The sequence below is a fragment of the Alternaria dauci genome, chromosome 3 (genome assembly GCF_042100115.1).
Source record: "Alternaria dauci strain A2016 chromosome 3, whole genome shotgun sequence".
Taxonomy (NCBI): Eukaryota; Fungi; Ascomycota; class Dothideomycetes; order Pleosporales; family Pleosporaceae; genus Alternaria; species Alternaria dauci.
The window spans coordinates 2684075-2704189 of NC_091274.1; the positions used below are offsets into that span (position 1 = coordinate 2684075).

At 52.5% G+C, this 20115-nt stretch overlaps 6 protein-coding genes across 6 annotated transcripts; 4 read left to right on the plus strand and 2 right to left on the minus strand.

Moving 5' to 3' along the window:
- Positions 1-71: 71 nt before the first annotated feature.
- ACET3X_004530 (uncharacterized protein) lies at positions 72-1375 on the minus strand. Its single transcript, XM_069450745.1, has 2 exons — positions 651-1375; positions 72-600 (listed from the first exon to the last, which is right to left on the minus strand). The coding sequence occupies exons 1-2, from the start codon at positions 1273-1275 to the stop codon at positions 155-157; spliced, it is 1071 nt and encodes a 356-aa protein (XP_069308508.1). The 5' UTR covers positions 1276-1375; the 3' UTR covers positions 72-154.
- A 170-nt stretch (positions 1376-1545) lies between these two features.
- ACET3X_004531 (uncharacterized protein) lies at positions 1546-3784 on the plus strand (the record flags this gene model as incomplete). Its single annotated transcript, XM_069450746.1, has 4 exons — positions 1546-1874; positions 1928-2101; positions 2150-3557; positions 3608-3784. The coding sequence occupies 4 exons, from the start codon at positions 1546-1548 to the stop codon at positions 3782-3784; spliced, it is 2088 nt and encodes a 695-aa protein (XP_069308509.1).
- A 722-nt stretch (positions 3785-4506) lies between these two features.
- On the plus strand, positions 4507-8689 carry ACET3X_004532 (60S ribosomal eL32 domain-containing protein; the record flags this gene model as incomplete). The annotated part of the gene is made up of 10 exons (XM_069450747.1): positions 4507-4588; positions 5040-5160; positions 6605-6865; positions 6920-7329; positions 7969-7976; positions 8026-8065; positions 8122-8163; positions 8216-8298; positions 8406-8527; positions 8581-8689. 10 exons carry the CDS (start codon positions 4507-4509, stop codon positions 8687-8689), a joined length of 1278 nt encoding a protein of 425 aa, XP_069308510.1.
- Positions 8690-10889: 2200 nt separating this feature from the next.
- On the plus strand, positions 10890-12418 carry ACET3X_004533 (uncharacterized protein). Its single transcript, XM_069450748.1, has one exon. It carries the CDS (start codon positions 11146-11148, stop codon positions 12052-12054), a length of 909 nt encoding a protein of 302 aa, XP_069308511.1. The 5' UTR covers positions 10890-11145; the 3' UTR covers positions 12055-12418.
- Positions 12419-13053: 635 nt separating this feature from the next.
- Positions 13054-16970, plus strand: ACET3X_004534 (uncharacterized protein; the record flags this gene model as incomplete). The annotated part of the gene is made up of 2 exons (XM_069450749.1): positions 13054-16909; positions 16966-16970. The coding sequence occupies 2 exons, from the start codon at positions 13054-13056 to the stop codon at positions 16968-16970; spliced, it is 3861 nt and encodes a 1286-aa protein (XP_069308512.1).
- Positions 16971-18087: 1117 nt separating this feature from the next.
- On the minus strand, positions 18088-19104 carry ACET3X_004535 (uncharacterized protein; the record flags this gene model as incomplete). Its single annotated transcript, XM_069450750.1, has 2 exons — positions 18088-18354; positions 18409-19104. 2 exons carry the CDS (start codon positions 19102-19104, stop codon positions 18088-18090), a joined length of 963 nt encoding a protein of 320 aa, XP_069308513.1.
- Positions 19105-20115: the final 1011 nt, after the last annotated feature.

Below are 20115 nucleotides of genomic sequence, written 5' to 3' on the forward strand. Positions count from 1 at the left end.
TCAGCCCCTGATCGGCTGTATAGCAGACTCGTATGCTTCATTTGGTCCAAGTAACTTCTTGACTAATAGGTATTGCATTATCAGGTCAATCGATCTATGGGTCTATACATATATACAGTAGGAAAGCAACCATTCATGGTGTCACGAAATGCGCTCAGGCAGCAGCTTTGACCGGCTCGCCTTCCTTAATGTCCAACTTGTCAACGCCCTCGACAAGTTCTGCACCCCCGTTAGGTGCGGTGTTGGCACCCTCGGTTGCTGCAGTAGGCTGGGTAGCCTCTACTGCAGGGTCAGCGGCTGTTCCACTCGCAAGGCTGGGCTCATCGCCTCCCCAGAGGTAGATCTCGCTCTCGCCGATTATCTTGCCAGCCTTCTCCCATCGCTCCTTCCTTTGTTGTCTCCGCTCGTTGGTGAGCTTCTCTAGCGCTGGCCAGTAGACAGAGTGGTCGTACTTGAAGTCGACCTCACCACCTGAGACCTTCATGAGCTGCGATGCAGGTACATGGTTGGGCAGAGGCTCGTTTGGCTTGATCTTGGACTTGGTGACGGGGTCGATGAACGGGTTCACGAGCTTGAGGAAGGCATTGACATACCAAGGGACTGTTTGTGTTGTCAGTATTGCTTCTAGAGAAAAGTAGGTGGATGCCTACGGTGTGTAAGTAACGCGCGGCCAAGTCGCTCTGGGTAATGATTCTGCAAGATGTCGAGGACCTGTTTGGCGAGACCCAAGCTAGGGGTACCGCCAGCTCCAGTGTTCCTGAAGTCGATCAATAATGCCAGACTCTCTTGACCAGGCGGGTGCACGTCGATTGTGCGCTCCAGCATGTAGACCAAGTGCTCTACCCGCTTGGGCGTCTCCTTGGTGTTTTGGTTCTGCGGCAGCAGGTACAAGCATGGCCTCCCCTCGTTGTCGAAACCAAGCAAGACCTGCTTGCCGGTTGCGTTCTCTTCTGATATGTATTCGGCGGTGAACTTGTCGGTGCCGTACTCACGACGCCAGACTAAGGTCCCGCGCAGACGCTGGATGGCTTGAGGGAGGTTCCACTTTGTCGCGCGAAGGTATCGGAGGAGGCATTCGCGCGTGAGCCACATGCGCTCATCGTCGCTGAGTGGTGACTCCTCGGCACCCTTTGCTGAAGTCGTGGGTAAAGTCTCCCACTTTCGGACTTCGGCGAGAAGCTCTTCGTATTTGGCTTGTTGGTCGGCGGTCAAGGCAGGAGCAGCTGCAGGTTTGCAGCCAGGCACAGGCTCTGCGAAGGGGCCGATTGCAGACATTTTTTTTTTTTTTGGAATTTGGTATCGAGTCTATCAAATTGACTTTGTCTGTGGCTGTTACCCAAGAATCTCGAAAGAACTCCTTGTTGCGGCGTGGGAGTGTCGGTCAGCCTGGGAACTTTTGGGGAAACATGGTGGACCCTGCATGCACGTCGATCGCCCTAGGCCTTGTTCATGCTAGTCCCACCGCCACGCGCGACGCGTCTTCTGAGTTCCCACGCGCAAAGTGCTTTCACCGTCATCATCCCAGAACACGCATAGACACACACAATGGACGACCTTACTACAGAACTCACCGAGCGCTTCGAGCGCTACTGCGATATGAAGGGCGACCAATTCCCCGCCGACGTCCTTGCTGAATTACAATCCATGTCGCGGCTGTATTCCATCTCGCCCGAGGAACTAGACTTCAAATGGCAGGCATACAACATGAAGATGGGTGGAGAAGAGAACAAGATGGACGTAAAGACAGCACGAGACTTCAAAAAGACGATACAAGATGCATTGGAACGCGAAAGCAGAGGGAAGGCACAGCAAAGAAATGAACCCAAGCGGGGTCAGCCAACACCAAGAGCAAAGGGCGGGGACATGTACGACATGTACGTTTGAAGCAGTTGTGAATCAACTGGATGTATGAACTGACGGGAGACAGGTTAGAAGGACTCGTACCAGGCACACCGCATCGACCTGCACCCAACGGCGCCAACGGAAGTACAGTAAAGCGCAAAGCCAACTTCAACACACCAGGAGGCAAGTCCACCAAGGCCCACGAGATGAGTACTCCTGGTGGTGGCATGACACCAAAGGCTGAAACTCCAGGTGGACCGTACGTATTCCGGATGCACTATGTAGACATGCCCTAACAACCATTCAGTGTTTTTGACTTTGCTTCTCGCACCAATGCGAACGACATCACCGAGCAGTTTGTGCAAGGCGAAATCTCCATCCCAGAACCGCCGTCGGAAGAACCGAAAGAACCGCGCATCAAACTCAAGGCCAACACAGACATGTCCAAGTTCTCATATCGCACCATGGCCATGAAGCTGTCGGAAGCGTCTGAAGTCTTGGACGACAGGATCGACGAATTCCGCGACCTTCTCAGGGACACCGCGGGTCTGGACGAAAGTGCGTTCGGAAACCCAAACTACTCGTCTCCGAGCGAGATTATCGCAGTGGGAAGGATAGCAAACGATACGAGCGAAGGCAGGCTTAACACAGCGTCCATCGTACTCGAAGGCTCGCGGAGACATGGCTCAGGGCGTCGTGTACCGCTGAACGTCGAAGGGCTATCGTCATACGACTTCTTCCCCGGTCAGATTGTTGCTTTGCGTGGCACCAATGCCTCAGGGGATTCGTTTGTGGTTTCCGAAGTCATTTCCCTTCCACTCCTGAATCCACCAGCCACAAAACCCGAAGAGCTAGATGCCATCAATGCGCGATACCTCGATACCCCAGACTCTGATCCAGACAACGTCCGACCTCTCACCATCATGATCGCTTCTGGTCCTTACACCACTGACCAGAACCTCGACTTTGCGCCATTACACACCTTTCTTGACAATGCTGCCGAAGCATATGCGGATGCCATCATCCTGGTAGGTCCGTTCCTCGATGCAGAGCATCCTCAAATTCGGTCAGGAGACTTTGATTTACCGCCAAACGCAAGTCCGGACCAGGCCACCATGACCGATATGTTCCGATACCATATCTCCAGCGCTATCCAAAATTTCAACAAACGTGTACCAACCTGCCAGGTGCTTCTGGTCCCCAGCTTACGGGACGCACATCACCATCACGCTGCATTTCCCCAGGACAAGTTCATCAAGAAGGAGCTCGGCCTGGGTGCTGCAGGAAAGATGGTTCAATGCGTCACCAATCCGATGACTGTCAGCATGAATGAGATGACTGTGGGTATGTCGTCGATCGATATCCTGGATATGCTGCGAAGAGAAGAGCTAGCAGGCGGCAAGGCGCGAACAACCAACATCTACGAACGATGCGCCCGCAACGTTATCGAGCAGCGGAGTTTTCTGCCTCTGTTCCCGCCAACCGGAAGGGAGAAGCAGCAATTCATGCCAGCACCAATTGAGGAAAAGGTCATGAAGAGCAGTGCAGCAAATGGTGAGCAGAAAGAGGGCGAAGAACCAGAAATGGACCAAGCTCCCAGTCCATTCCTTCCTCTGGGCACCATGCTCGATACAAGTTATCTTAAGCTGGGCGAAATGCTGAACGTACGGCCTGACATACTCATCACCCCTAGTGTGCTTCAGGGCACAGTCAAGGTATGTTTGCTGGTATAATTACTTGAAAGCGACATGCTAATCTCGAATAGGTTGTGGAGTCGGTACTTGTCATCAATCCTGGCACCTTGGCCAAACGCCGTGCAGCGGGAACATATGCTCGCGTTATTGTTAAGCCTGCTGTCCTCAGTGAAGCGGAAAGGGAAAAGGGGTTTGCAGTCGCACATAAGCTCTGGGAACGGACGCGGGTCGACATTGTGAGGATTTAGGTGTTTGATACTGAGCATTGGAGGTGTCTGGCGTTTTGTGACAGCGAGCAGCGGGAAACTTGCACACCTGGCGGGACATGTGGAGCATGTGAGTGCGATTTCGGGATGATGAATGTAACATATCAGCAGTAGAGATGATAATTCTGGTCTCTAATTGAAGAACATGCAAATTGCGCTTCCCGCTGTCCGAGTCTGGATGCGGAAAGCGCATGGTTACCGTTGCTATGTTTCATGTTTGCAGTGAAGACGAGAACACATGATGCCGCGTCACTTTTGTGAATTGGGGACTAGCTTGACGAGCACACGGTATTCTGTGTCACTTCTTCGCGCCTTCCTCATCGATTTAGTCTAGAGCCTGGTTAGGTCCACATCCCCGTTCAGAGCTCACTGTAGGCCACAAAGAGTTTGAAGTGGCACAAACAGATTCACGGCGAACATCCAGCTTACCTTGGAGGCACTATTTGCGTCTACTTGCGTACACTACGGCACCGCTTCCAGTGAGAACAAGCGGTTTTGTTATGATATTCAGCGACCTAGTACGCCAGTTTCTCTGTTACAGCAAGCGCACAGATATAAAGGAAACGCACGAGCTGCCTGCTCGACCAAAGCAGAACCCACCCGTCCTTTGCACTTCAAATCACAGTCCTCGATACCATGCTGAACCACGACGCCGTTCACTCGACTGCCTCGGCGGTCTCAAAGAAAACGACTCAGAAATCCCAATGGCGCCGAAGCGTAAATCCACGTCCACTGCGGCCGAGTCGGATAGCCCGGTGAAGAAAACCAAGGCTACAAGGAAAGAAGGTAAGCAGTCATTTTGTTCTCTTATTAGTGATCGTTCCAATCCCTTGTCCCGGAGCGACGCATGTAAAGTTGCAAAGCTAGCTTGTTGCCGCGGCCTTAATTCCGGAGCTTGGATGCACGAACAAGGGTGCAGTTGAGTCGGCGGGGTCGGCTTTACAATTGCTGTCTCGTCGGTCGGTGCGTCACATCTCCCCCAAGATATCGCCAGCCAACAGATTGTTCACTGCGGTTCTGCGAAACCCACGCGCGCGACCGGGACTCATACTCACTCGACCTGCTCCGAATCTCTTCCTCCATTGCACTATTTGTCACTCGCCCACTTTCGCCCCCCAACTTGCTCGACCCACCCACAACCCCGCGGTGTCAACTCACCTGGAACTTTCGACCAACCGACCAACCGACCAGCCAACACCTGCGGTCTGACATACAGCGCTAATCGAGATGCCTACAGTATACACCTCTCAGCAAAAGGCTGCGATTCAGCAGTTCATCAGCTTCACTAACCTCGACCGAAACACTGCGATAAGGGCGCTGAAGAGCCATGGCTGGGATGCGCAGACCGCCGTAAACGCGTAAGTACTGCTTGTCTTTTGTTCCGCATATATACACAGCACCATGCTTGTACCTCTATTATATGTGTGGGCGCATTGAATCCGTGGGCTCCTCGTAACATCTCGACCGACCTACCGACCTATCGACCGACCGACTGGCATCTGGACACATAGCGGGCATAATTGCAAATAAATACTGGGAAGGAGCGACTGGGAATGTAAGGATACAGATGTAGCACCAGGAGTGCCTGAGGGAAAGCGGGAAGTCGCGTGCGAAGACGTATGCAGGCCATGGCGGGCTGTTGAATTGGGAGCAGCTGCGCTCTGCGAGGACGCACAACTGCGAATCTCAAGGACGCAACAGCATCCAGCGGCTCCTGCACAGGGAGTAGTTCGCTTTCCCGGAATGGACCTGTTGCTGTTTCTCCTACAAAGCTTTCACACCAGCATCCCTCCTTCGACAGTATCTTCCAACCCACAACAAGTCCTTGACGAGCCTCCTTTTCGTTGCACCAGTAGACTTTCGCTCCATCGACTGTCCACCATCAGCTCAAGTCGAAGCCATCATTACATCCTGTCATGTTCGGTTCCTCGCAGGATAGAGCCAGACAGCTGGCTGGGCGTAACCGACGAGAGAGGATCAGCTCGATCAGCTCATGCTCCAGCTCTCACTCCGCGAATCTATCAAGTCGACTGTCTCAGCAGCGAAACCCCCCACCCGCAGAAGTATGCACAGTCAGTCCCGCCACCACAGCCGACGAACGTGCTGCTTCTGACGAGAGTGATGCTTCCGTTGACCGCATCGTTAATACTGGACTACATGCAGTCAACGAAGTTCCTATACTACTCTCCGTACCACAACTGGCGGATGGTGTAGAGGATATGCACGTAGAACAGCATCGGATCCAAGCAGAACACCTGAGTCGAGTGCTGCATAACAACCTTACTCTCCCGAACGTCACCGATGTACCGGAAAGTCAATTCACTTCACGTCGTCATACCCGGTACGGCAGTCTGGGAACGCATACAGACACCATGCAACACATGCGCAGCATCACAACCCCTGTTCCGCCTACGGACCTGTCGAACTCTACACTTGGGGACTTGTTGGCCATGATGGATGCCACTGAGGCAACTTTCCTTCGCCCCTCCGCCTCTGATGATCAATTGAGGTCACAGTCGACTGTATTGCTCAGGGGCGGTTCAGGCAGCGATCGCCCGCGACGGATATCAGGATGGATGTCCCCCAGAGACAGGGCTGCCAGGGAAAGGGCTCTCTGGGAATACTCTGCCTACCACCAACTCATCCCCGAGCAAGTCCTACAGCGACGGTACGATACACGGGTATACACCAGTTGTGGCTCACGATCCGTCCCGCCGCGTAGAACAAGCCCAACTTCAAACTATATAATGCCAGCTGCCGACTTATGCAACTTTTCCGAACAGAAGCTGACCATCCAAACAGTTACTATAGTGGCAGTAGCGGCGGTGGTGCTCAGTCCTCGTCCGCGGCCAAGGCCAACCTCAATAAGCTATTCGATCGGTACCAAGACGCTAGTGTACCCGACAAGGACATCGTTGGCGTAGAAGGTACCATGCGGTATTTTGAAGAAATCGGGGTCGATGCCGAAGGCCTAGAGGCGTTGGCTGCTCTTGAGATCGTGCAGGCGCCTACCATGGGTGAAATGAGCCGCGATGGCTTCACCAAGGGCTGGACAGAACGCAGGTAAGCGACATGACTGAATTGTTCTCTACATTATTGTTCAACTAACCCATACAGCTGCGATACCATCGACAAGCAAAAGGCTTACCTGAGAAATGTCAAGAGCGAGTTGTCCGACAGCAAGGAGCTCTTCACTCGCGTCTACAAGTACACATTCACCATTGCCAAGCCCGCAGACCAGAGGGCTGTTCCGCTCGAGATGGCCGCCGTATATTGGGAGTTACTCTTTAGCTCGCCCTTGTCGGCGGTCAAGTGGTCGAGCCCTAGCACGCCGTGGTTGAGCTGGTGGACCGAGTTCCTCAACACGTCGTGGAAGAAGAGCGTCAACAAAGACATGTGGAACGAGACGCTCAAGTTCGCACAGCTCTCACTAGAGGACGAGTCGCTGAGCTTCTGGAATGAGGAGTCTTCATGGCCTTCGGTCATCGACGACTTTGTCGAGTTCGTCAAGAAGGACAAGCGCGGTGGTACGGATGAGCAGCCAATGGACGAAGACGAATTGTGATTTGGACTCGAGCTTCGTATGCCTACTAGCGGGGAGTTACGGTAGATGGCATTTTTTTCGCGCTCTTCAGAAGGCGGCTTTTACACTTGGTGCATGGTTACGATAATTCATGGGAGCATTACGTACATACCCCGGGCCAGATTTATGGCACTTTGATAAGAGCATCTTCTAGCAAGCAGAATAGCTCGGCATGAATAATTCAGAGGCTGAGTGCCATGTACGTTTTATCGTGTGCATGGAGTGATTGTAAGAATAAGAAGGGTGGAAGCGATGACCCTGGTTGGGTAAAGCAACAGGATTTGGCTAGCTACGTGATGTATGTATCTAAAGTGGGTCCAAGACAGTTTCCAGATTCAGGGCATGGGCAGGAGCAAGACGTTTGCACTTTCCGTCTGATGCATACGGGACTTTCCTGCGGCGGTGTTTGGCCACGCGACAGTGCTGCACTTGCTCGCCGAGAATTTTGGTGGTCGCTGCGCCTCTTGGTGTGGCTAGGGCCACGGCATAAGCGAGCTGCACTAGCGTCTTCCACTGTGGTTGCGGCGCCTTCGCAAAATCCAACAACGCTTTTGACGACACCCCACGACAACTAACCACACAGCAGTCAAAGTGCGTATGCCTCGACGAGTACTGCTGGAGCTCTACTGACCGCAACCAGATGGTCGCCGCTAAGAAGCATGTCCCGATCGTGAAGAAGCGTACGCCGAAGCTACCTCCCATGACCTCGAAAACTCGCGACTGACGTACCGTATAGACCGCAAGCGGTTCAACCGCCACCAGTCGGACCGCTTCATGTGTAAGAGAGACCGGCGCTGGGAGAGAAGAAACGGGCATCTGACAATGGATAGGCGTTGACCCCTCATGGCGCAAGCCCAAGGGTATCGACAACCGCGTCCGCAGGCGGTTCAAGGGCCAGGCTGCTATGCCCAAGGTACGGACCACCTACCACCCGGATTGAGGAGGATCATTGTTACCGACACGACATTGGACGCGACACGGCATGGTTTGATGGACACGGGCTGACGGAACGCCTCACAGATCGGATACGGCTCCAACAGGAAGACCCGCCACATGATGCCCTCCGGCCACAAGGCTTTCGTTGTCAACAACGTCGCCGATGTTGACCTTCTCCTTATGCACAACGCTACCTTCGCCGCAGAGTACGTTCACCAACTCTGCCATCACTCAAGCAGCGCACTAACAGCCGCCTCAGGATCGCCCACGCTGTATCAGCACGAAAGCGCATCGAAATCATCGCCAGGGCGAAGCAGATCGGTGTCAAGGTTACCAACGGCAAGGCCCGCGTCAAGACCGAGTCGTAGATGGGTGCGGATTTTTACTTTGGGGCGGGGCATACAAGGCGTCTCTCTGATTAGTTACGATCTCAATGGGAAGGCTTTCCATCCTCTTCGGCTCACAGTACCCTTCGACTGCGGTATGGGAAGAGGTATGCACTTCAAAAAGCATTGCGACATGTTACTGCGGAATGACCAAAGATATCAAGGGACACGAGCAGTAGGAATGCAATGAAAAAACGAGCCAAATCAGGAGCCCTTCAGATGACGTAGGCTATGTGATGTGCTGCTTTTTGGCGCGTCTGGCCATGTGTATTTGCTTGATTGCTATTGCAACCCGACCCCTACCAAACTCAGCTGCCGGCCGCGCAGGGTCAAGCAGTTGTTTTTGCGATATCATCCGCAAGGCACATCAGAAGTTGCATGGGACTCTGCGCCAAGCATCGAATGCGCGCATCAATCAGGCTGATCTTGTTCACATGCTAAACAGCAGGTCATGCCATGTCTGACGAGATGACGACTTCCCGTCTTGGTTGTTGCCCAACCTCGATAACCACCGTCCTTTCCGTCGCTGTAAGCGCTGATATCATGACGCTCCTACTGGAAATGTAATTGTCGAATTTGGAATGCAGGCCTGATACGACAAGCAAGCACGTAGCGACCAAGTGCCTCTAGTCGTACCGCTTCGTGAAAGCGGGTTTCTCGAAACCACCAAATGGTGGGTATCGCAGCTGCACCGGGTTACTGTAAAGGTGATGATGGGTGCAGGCATATATTTGACTCAAGGTGACACAAGATCGGACTTGTCGCTGCTCATCGAGCATGATGCATACTGCATCCAACTCGTTGGACGGAGTCTTGTGATGGCGGCTATTTCAGTCCAATGCTTGAGATGCATAATCAGCGACCCACCGCAAGCTCAGATTATCCATCGCCCACCGCGGAAACACATGCATCCGTAAGCCGTACTCCAAGTCCTCAGCCTTGCCTGCTCACCGCCATGGGAATTTGATGAGATGGCTCGTCGATAAGGAGTGCGATAGTAAAGCCGCACGAGTCAACACAGGGGCAAAGCGGCAAGAGCCATGGTTGCTTCTTGGCGCGTGTCGCACGTACGCTGGCTGGGTGCAGCCGAGTAGGAAGCAAGTGAGGCGTCGCGTGGGCTCAGCGGCAGGCTGGTATTTGTCGCGTGGGCGTGGCAGGCTTTGTGCAGTCTGTTTGCTTTGGACTGGCATGGATGGGTGGAGGTGTGTCGTGTTTCACGGAGGAGGACGGAGTTGGAGAATCGGAGCGAATCCAACGGTGAGAAAGCAGCTAAAGTACGGGGAAGGGGACGGTCGGGAAACTTGTAATTGCGACGCTGAGTCTAGGGAACCTTATTGTGCCCTGACGCTTTCAGCCAGATGGACGACGTGTTTCAAGAACGCTGGCTACAAGGCTGTCGCTGTTGCGGAATCTTCCAGACGACTGCCATTGTCGGTCGAGTCGTTTCGTCGTCTCAGGGCTGGTCGTTTTGCTCGCGGTTCCTGGCTCGCTGCCGCCATGGATGCGCTGAGCGACGACTCGCTAACGGCTACGCTTACGGAACTTCCGCGCGCACGATCTCGTCAACGCCTGCCGGTCCACTCAGTTCCATTCTCATCCGCACACCTCAACCCAGCAGCACACCGCTCTGAAGCTGCCCATCTGTCTGTGCCTGCCCTTGCAATTTCACACACTCAGGCGTCTGCTGGAAACAATGGCCCTTTGTGCGTCGCGTCATCAGGCATTATCCGTCCACGGGTGGGTGCAAGACGAGGTGATTGGCCCATGGGTGCACTCTATCAACGGATGTGGGCTGCTGCGAGGGAGGTACGCATGCGGAGCCTGGCATGCCACCACACGACAATCAGCGGATCCGACGGCGCAGCAAAGGAAAGAACCGGGCAACGTGTACGGCTGAGAAGAGCTGATTGAGGCAGTGTGCCATGACGAATGCTTTGATGAGGCCCGTTTTCCCTGCCCAGAGGGTCCGATACGCTCGGAGGCGACGTACGACTTCGCATTGGCATATGAGGTCTGACTATTTCTCCCCCGGTCCATGGCCCACACCTGTACCCACGGTAGGTCGAAGCGCATCCCAATTTCCTTCCGTCAGCCTGGGAAAGATTTTCAGACCCAGCACTAAACTAGCTCCCGTCTTTTAAATATTCCCACACCCCAACGCTCTTTGTTTCGAGGCTTCCATCTCCCTTTCACGCGCTGCTCGGTGGACTACGTCTTGTCGAAGGCTTGCCGCGCTCCTCATAGCGACCACAGTCGTGCATCTGCACGCAGTGACCGGCGGTCTTCGGCTAGTCACATTCAGTTTTCCCCCTGTCACGATACTGGATTTCCAACCTCGCCTACGGACCAAGCAGAATCTCCGAGCATTCCACATTGCCACCGACGACCACCATCCACGTGCTTTACTTGGACCACAGACTCTGTCCAAGGACTTCAAGATGGCACCCAACCTCTTCGTAGCCACCCAAAAGGCCTTTGCGCCGCACAAGTGGTTCAAGTCAAACAAGATCGACCAGTCCAGGGTCGTTGAAGAATGGTCCAGTCCAGTGCCCGGACAGTACGAGAGCATCCCCGGTCGAGGCTGGTTCCTCATCGCAACTCTCAAGGATGAATCGAAACCCGAAAGCAAATCCAAGCCATCTGTAAAGGCGTCAGACGGGAGGGAGTACACACCGCTGGACCAGCCCATTCCACTCAAGTACTCTCATGCCATTGGCCGTTACTTCCTGGAGCCCGAGTTCAACAAGCGGAAGAAGACCGTCATGATCAAGAACGACAAAGGCAAAGAAGTCAAGGCCGGCTTCTTCCGAGTTGATGACGTGGCTTGGGTCAGATGCTGGGACGAAAACGACACTTTCATCCCTGGCAACGCAAATGGCGCCGCGGGGTATCAACGATGGGTCCTCGATCAGCAGACCCAGCAGTTCCGTCATATGATCAAGCGCGATGATCCCAATTACGTTCGGTCTCGAAAGAACTCCCCCGCTCGCGATGCGGCCGACAACCGCAGCCAAGAGTCCGTTAGCACCGAGTACCGCACCAGCCGTCCTGGTAGTACCAAGAACGGCTTCAGCGTTGCTAGTACCCGTGCCAACAGCGTTCGGTATCAGCCTCCGACTCCAACTTCGAACCCACCAAGTCAACGCCCGTCACGGCAGAGCAGTCCAAAGCGCAGCGACAGCATACCTCTTGAAGAGGCCAAGATCGCGCTCCGACGCTTGGCTCGGGAACACGAAGAAGCCGCAGCCGCCTTGGCCCGATCCCGCATGAAGCGCTCCGACTCTTCCAAGGATCGTGTTGAGCAGATCGAGGCTCGCGGTCGCGTTTCGGAGCGCGTTGGCAACTGAACTAAAAGTGTTTCATCCCCTTTGGCGTTTGGCACGTTCGACGTTCGACGTGCATGGTGTTTGGGTATCTTCTAGCCTGGGGTTCGGTGTTCAACACGTGACTGTAACCGTTATTTCATTGCTTCCACGTGTTTAGAGTTTTGTAATCTTCTTAGAGTTTACGTCTTCCCTTCCTCACGATCTTAGATTTAGCGAATATGGGTATTCGGTAACAGGCTAGGTGGTGTTCAGTTCTGGGCTTCTTCTTTCAACATGTCTTGCACTTCTTCTGTAACGGCGCATTACTACAAGGGCATCATAGCACGGTATACCCAAACATGGTTTGTAGGCCCCATGAGCGGCTCTTGTTGTTTTTCAACCGAATAGATTCTGGGTTTTTCTTCGCATAGCGTAGCACTTGTGTCGCTCTCCTATCCGTTTGCGTTTTCATCCACGTCACCATCTTGGTGACTGCTGTACACCTGATGTTTGCCACTATTTCGTACGTGGCTGGTGGACCTGAGAATCTTCACACAGCTTCTCTGTTTTTTGTGTTCTCATTGCTCTGCCTCCTGGAACTATTCAGTATATTGCCGTTCGATATAGTTCTCTAGTCACAGCAACGACGCTTCCATTCTGCGCGTTGCTTCAAGCATACCCTACAACCTCACACGTCTCTGTCTTTTCTTGAAGAATCCGACATACTAGAGTGGCTTCTCTCTCTCTACATAAAGCCTTTGTGTTTCGGCAGCTTTCTTTGCATATTCTTCTACTCCTACTGTATTGAGCTCAACACTTTGACAGCCGCGAACTCGATACTGTAACTCGATTCTTCTTCTCTGTGAGAAACTTCCCTTATAGTCGCTCAAATACCGTTCTCCTTATTTAGCCTGCTCTTGAGAAAGGAACATGACACGACGATCACCCCAACCGCCTGCGAATCATCACAGCGGCCATAACAACAACCATGACCAAACCCAGTTGGACTCGACTATCCCGACCGACTTACATTCTGTACAGATGCGCCCTGACCGACTCCGCGCCCTATATAACCTCGTCGCTACAGGCGAGCACGTCATCGGTTGTTACGGCGTGTGTAACGGTCTGTTGGAAGAAATAGTCGCAATGCAGTCTCAAGAGCTTGTTCTCGCGAACGCTCGGATCGAAGAGCTCGAAAAGACTGGAGAAGCACTCAGGCAGGATGTTATCGTGTTGAGACATGAGAATGACATGCTCAAGAGGGAAAACGAGACGTTGCGGGAAAAGAATGCGGCGCTGGATAGGGGTTCCGGTGGTGAAGAGGATATGATGCAGGCGTTAGTGGAGTGTTTAGAGCATTTACACGAGCGCGTTCAGGATCTGGATTGGGTGGTGCAGATGCTCGTGGGGGAGGCTTCTTTGGAAGAAGGCGACCAGCAAGGTCATGAGCACGAGCACGAACACGAGCATGAGCACGAGGCATCTGGTCATTATTTCGAAGGCGGATGGGAAGATATGGCGAAATTGTGGCGAGATGGACCGCCTATGGCTTGCGCCTCGCAGCCGAAAGCCAAAAATCGACCTACAGATGCGAACCTCTCTGACATGGCATATTGGTTCGAGCGTAGCAACGCGCCTAGCCCCGAAGAACGACGACCACGACACGACGACAGAGAAGCACTACGGCAGATCGAAACGGAGAGGACCATCCTCGAACTGGAGGACCGCTTGGAGAGAGCGGAGACGCGGATCGAGCGTCTGATGAACCGACTTGATGCTCAAGAAACAGGGCGGGAGCTGGCTGCTGAAAGTATACCGATCTTACTTGGGGCGATTTATGGCGATCAAGAAGATGAAGATGAGAACGATGATGGGTCATGCTGTAAGTGTAGTGAAGGTTGGGAAGAGCTTGGAAGCGCAGACGGGGACGCGCGGTTAAGAGGTGGTATGGGTGGCCGAGACGAAGATGAAGAGTTTGTGTACGATTACGGAGGGTACATAAACTGGGATCATGTGGAGATCCAGGAGTGGAGACAGGAAATTGAACGACTAAAGGCGCAGATTCGCACGCTTGAAGAAGCGGTGCACCGAGAGGATCTCCCCCAATCGGCTGATCTCCACAAAACGACCAAGGACGATGATAGTAACGTAGCAACGATTCCTAAGCCAACTCCTTCCGATCCGATATCAACGTCTATCTTCCATCAGCAAAAACAGGAAGACAAGGATGTCAACTTACGTGGCGGGAGTGGCGAAGCAGAATCTGAAGTCGATAGTAGTCGCGATCATGCTAATACCGGAGTCTGTGGTCCCATTGCAGCATCACCGCATCTTTTTTGCCAGCGAGCCACGTCACAAGTCGGCGATTCGATAATCAAGTACATCATTGTATACCTGCCTCCAGGGTTCATCATTTCCGATTCTACGAAATCCGACCTTGTTTTCCACAGCGCCGTAACAGTTTACTATTTTCCCACCGGAGCAGCAGAAGAAGTCGCGCAACAGGAAGCGTGGAAGCAAAAAAGCTGTGGAGACAAGGAATGGCAGAATGTCGAGTTCCACAAGGTGCAGTCGAAGCAAGTGCTCAAGAATGCAATCGCAGATATGTGGGAAAGGATGGGACTCGGTTGGCATATCCTGACACGGGGGAGCTGGAATTTTGATGAGGAGGATGATCATGGAGACATGTACATGGTCAGCGATAACAATCTCTTTCCTCCTGATCGTACACAGGAGGAAGATTCTGCGAAAATCCGTGGCGGAGCAGGCGATGAGCCTAGCCAGACACCATCAGCAATCGACGAGGATAACGAATTTTTGGATGAGTTCAAGATTATTCATGACAGCCTTATGGAAGAAGCTAGGATCGCACTCACAACGGATTCTCTGGAACAACACGTACACGCTTGGATGACCGTAGCTACAGCTGCCCAGACGCGCAACGCTTTTCTCGAACGCGAACTTGAGACGTTTCGGGAGATGAACGACAGCCTTATCCAGGATCTACAGTGGCATGTGGATGTACAGGCGGCATTGGAAGAGCAGCTCGAGGCAGCAGAGGCAGACAAGAGGGCTATGGCTGAAGAATACCAGGACCTTAGGGCATTCCTTCATCATCTAGTGGTGGATAGTGATATACATGCCGTATGTACCTGTGGGGAGAAAAGTGCTCCAAATGCCAAGAGTCGCAAGAGGGTCTTGGGTCTGGAAACACTACCAGCTGGTGACGAGGAAGCATCGAAACCGACTACACAGACGAATAATGCTGAGCCTCGGTGTACGCTTTCAAAGCGACCCCATGATTTACCCACTGGCAACGAGGGTGCAGTTACTCCAGAGGCTGATGCCGAGAACGGGCAGAGTTCAGCAGCAACAAGGCCGTCCGATTCTTCTTACCCAAACGCCGAGAGTAGGGCCAAATCTTTCATCTTCTACCCGAAAAGATCTACGATCGTCTTTCCCGATACTCCTCCACACATCTACCTATTTCCCTACAAATCCACGCTGCCAGAGATCCACGAGATGATCAAGAAAGGAAGTGAGAGAGAAGACTTCCAAAACGATCCGCACGTTGCGCGCATCTTGGAAATTATGCAGATCCGCGAAGACATGGGTATCTATCTACCTGACAATGTGAGCGACGAGCGAATCACCATTGATATACCAGAATGTTCCGCATGCTGCCATTTGGATCGTGAGACGAAGATAGCTGCGTGGCAGGTGTCGAACGTAGATACGGAAAGCCTTGAGGAGCTCGTGGAAAAGCTTGACATCGGATCGAGTGCAGATAAGTCTCATGTCGATACCTCGACTAAAACCGCATCGAGTGAAGGAGAGCAAGACTATTACCAAGACGTTGGCGACTTGATAAGCTCGTTTAGAGATCCAGTTGATACTGACAACGCGACAGACTCGCCAATATTCTGCGTATGCCAGACATTTCCCGTCTGCAATAGCGAGTTGCACTCCAAGATTCTCCACCCGCGATCACCAACTACTTCGGAATCAGCACCTCAGGTATCGTTCCGTGGCGGTGGTGGTGATCTGGAATATCGATCTCACCCTTCATATAGCAATCGAGAATCTCCACCTCGTTACCCACAGCTGACTTTTCCGGCAAGCGCACCTCCAAACACCCCAACTTCTTACGGTACTGTTACGCCACCATCTCATCGCGTACTCAAAGGTGAGAATATTGCTATGCCAAAAGGACCATTGAGCATGCGGCTTGGCCGTTTCATGTTCTCTCCCAAGTTCTTTCAACAACGCGAAGATGACATCCGTCGCTTTGATTGGCAACATGTCAGGCGACTGAATCCACAATCCAAAGATAAGAGCTCCAGAGGTTTTAGGTACATCAGCAGTGCGCACTGTGAGGAGTGGGCTACACAGCTGGATAAGCACCGAGAGCATTGCGATTATTGCCAAGGGGTATTTCTCGAAGAAGACTATGCTCCGAGTGACCAGAGTATTAGGCATGAAGAGGAAGCTCCAAAGCCGACGGGCAGAGCTCGTAGATCATGGAAGAAGAGCAGGTGGCCAGAGAAATTCATCGCTTCATCTGTGACTGATGTCGTAGAGGACTCCGATCCGCGCCTAAGGGGCGGTGCCGGCAGCGAAGCAGATCTTGAGTACGACAGCGAGGACTGGCGATCAGAGTGGGATGACCTGGCCGGCCAAACACAAAGTGTAGGCTATCAGCCTCGCGCCTTCCGCAACTCCAGCTCCCTTTCCATAAGGACGATTAGATTCCCTCCTTCGCCCATTGATCGCAGCGCCACGCTACGTCGCTGGCCTCAGCAGTCGGATTTGTGTACCGCAATGGAATTCATAAGAGACGGCCCCACGATCTTGGAGTGTAGACGTAGGCATATAAATGCATCAGAAGTATGTGAAGGTGAGTTATTCCATTCGCCGCTCCACGTTGATTCTGACAACCTGACTGGATCAAAGACTAGACACCCACTAGCACAAGGATCAAGAGGGTCACAGAGAAAATCGGCCCTAGAAAGACCGCTCAAGAGATACGATGACCCTCAATATAGAACATCCCTGGATTTATCTGTTCGAGAAAGCGAAAGTGTGTTAGACCTCAGGGTTGAGAATTGGTTGGAGAACCCCCGACCAGCACCCCCTCCGCCACTTCACTCCCGCTCTACGTCATCAAGCCGATATCTCGAGCAGTCGCATGACGTTGGCCTCACAAAGGCATACGAACCAGACGATATACGATCCGATGCGCTGCTGAGAGAATTATCGTTTCGAAGTGACCGGTATCAGATCTTTCCGGTCGACATGGGTTGCTCAGAAAACGGGCAGAGAATGAAGAACCAGAAGACATCTAGAATTGTACATTCATCGGCAATGCTGAGCGACGAGGTGCGTGAACAGCACGTTAATTCCAAGCCTGCGGAAGAGCCTCTGCCTCCGTCGCCCGAGCCCGGGTTAGGAAGAAAGCTATATAAGCGATATGCAGCGTTTCTGACCATGCTGTTAAAATATCTCAACAAGCTGAGGCAGCTACTACTGGCCAAGAAGGCAAAGAAGAGTGCTTCGAGTTCACCGACCATATTGCCAGCAGCGCCAGCACCTTCGCGAATGGGCTGGGAGGCTCGGTACATGAATCTCGGACGCCCTTCCTTGCCATTCGACAAATCCCTCCCGCCGACGCCTCGTGCATCAACTTCAACCTTCAATTTGCATCCTGAGCCTAAGGAAAAGTTCCCTGCAGTGCTTCATCTGGAACCTAAGGAGAAGTTACGAGCGGCGTCTTGGGCATCTGTATCAACCATCGAACGCGCAAACTCTATTGCACAGGCACAGGATCGTACGAACGCTGACCTTGTCAGTAAGGAAGGCAGTGGGTGGCATGTACCAACTGTAGCCGGACCATCGGATCTTGTAAAGGAGGCACTCATGTGGCTGAGATATGAAACAGAATTGGGGAGGATATGAGCTGCAGTATTTGATGCAAGTACGATAGACGATGATTCTTACGGCTGTACTCAGAGTAATGAAAGAGCTGTACTATAGAGTGGAGCATCCCGAAGACAAATAGACTTCCCATCCATAATCTTACAATTCTCCACCACCAACTCCCCGCAAGTTGTCAGAATTCTTTTCAATACTTTCGGTCACATTCAACATCACCCCCTGTATAAACTCCGTGTTGACCGCCCAGGCAGCCATTAACCGTACGGAATGCATGAAGAAGACTGCCCACACTAGCTCGATGACTTCGATGAAGACGATTTGCTTGTACGCTGGGACAACGACGAAGGCGATGAGCCGAATAAGCGGAGTGAAGGAAAAGAACGTGCTTAGGAAGCCGAAGAAAAGTTCCTGATAGTGGGCGTCAGTTTCATGCCACAATGGACGGTAAGGATGGAATCTTACGTTTGGCAGCTCGCTGAACACGGACATGGGCGAATTCAGCTTCAGAAGGTGTCGGAGTACATGTTGCACCGTAATAAACCACAGCGTCCCTAATGTCAGATCGAGCACCCATTTCAATAATGTATTGCAAATGTTTAACGATGCCCGATTTACCCTACCCTGCGCAATCCATTTCTTAACGACTTCTTCCTCTCTATCCTCACTCTCTTCTACTTTCTCTTTTTCCTGATATGGGACATCTCGAGCTCTGCGCCGAGCGGGTAGAATTCTCTCCAGACCAACGAACCAAAGATACTGTAGCATCATGAGAACGAACAGGATGAACACCTCTCGTGGTAGTTCTCGGCCGTAGAAGGATTCTTTTGTGGCGTCTTCCGTAGTGCTGATGGCTTCCGTTTGATTCTTCGGGACGAAATAGGTCCATGTGGTACCGTCCGTCTCGTTGACAGTGCGCATCACATAATTATCAACCTCGTCCTTGGGAATCACACTCTTCTGCATCTTTTCCAGGCGTGCATTGTGGGCCCGATCGGAAGCCGTTCCATTGGCAAAGATCTCAGCCAGATTGCTGAAAGTCTTGTTTTGAATTACTACATCGAACATGTTGTCGGAGACGTAGTGGGTGTAGATCATCGAGACGGTGCAGATTGCGGTCGCTTCGAGGACGGCATTGCGCATCGTTGGTGAGAAGCGCATGGTTGTGACTTGTGTACCTAGGTATCAACGCACATAAACGATGTAAGAAAGTAGAAGATGAGCATTGTAACGGTCGATGGGACTAACTAACGCTTATATGATAACTGAAGCCCTAAACCAAACGAAGGAGGGTTTTAAGGCCTCTCGCGTGTCTGCCTAGCAGACGCAGCGAATCAACACCAAGGCCATACAACCAACCGTTCTCTAAAACACATCCGATAACCACTGCCACGCAAGACCTCCGCCAGGAGATTCACAGGCGGCTATACACACTCGTGGCGTGTCAGCCTAGCAGCAATGCCACATTGGACGCCTTACCATGGTTCCAAGATTCCAAGGTCCCTTCGGGCGTAATGTGACTTAAATAGAAATTGCAGATTTGGGCCGCCACAACGGATCGAAAGTGCCGTAAACGGCACATCTTATTCGCTATTTCGACGTGATTGTCATGAAGGTCTCGTCGCATTCGTCGAAGCTACGCAGGTCTCGGAAGCCTGGAAGCGCTATCCCTTTCCGGAGTGGCTCATCTCATCACGTGACCAATGTTATCTCCGAGATGCCGCCTTGTTGCCTCGCAACGTTGTTGTCCCCGCACTGGAAGTCTCGAAATGTTACGACTTCGATGAATGTTGAAGACCGTGTTCATCGATCTGACCGCATATATCCTTCACGGCATGTCTTAAGATCGCATCACAATATTCTAGCTCCCAACAAGACCTGAGATTGCGGATGCCTCCCGCGTACCCACTCACGACTTCTACAGAACGGCCATCTTTCATGGAGACAGTATCCGAGTAATCCGCTTCCAAGCCCCAACGAGGATCTGGCATGATTTTTTAGCGCAAGAGCTGTCCATGACTTGCGCCTAACGCTTCGGATGCGTGAACACCCGCTCCTCTCACACATCATTCATGGTGGAAGCAGACGAGCGCCAAGGATTACAAGTTGGCAATGGCGCAGCAGCACATCGTCTATGCACAGCGTCTATCCATCTCCAAACGAGGACATATA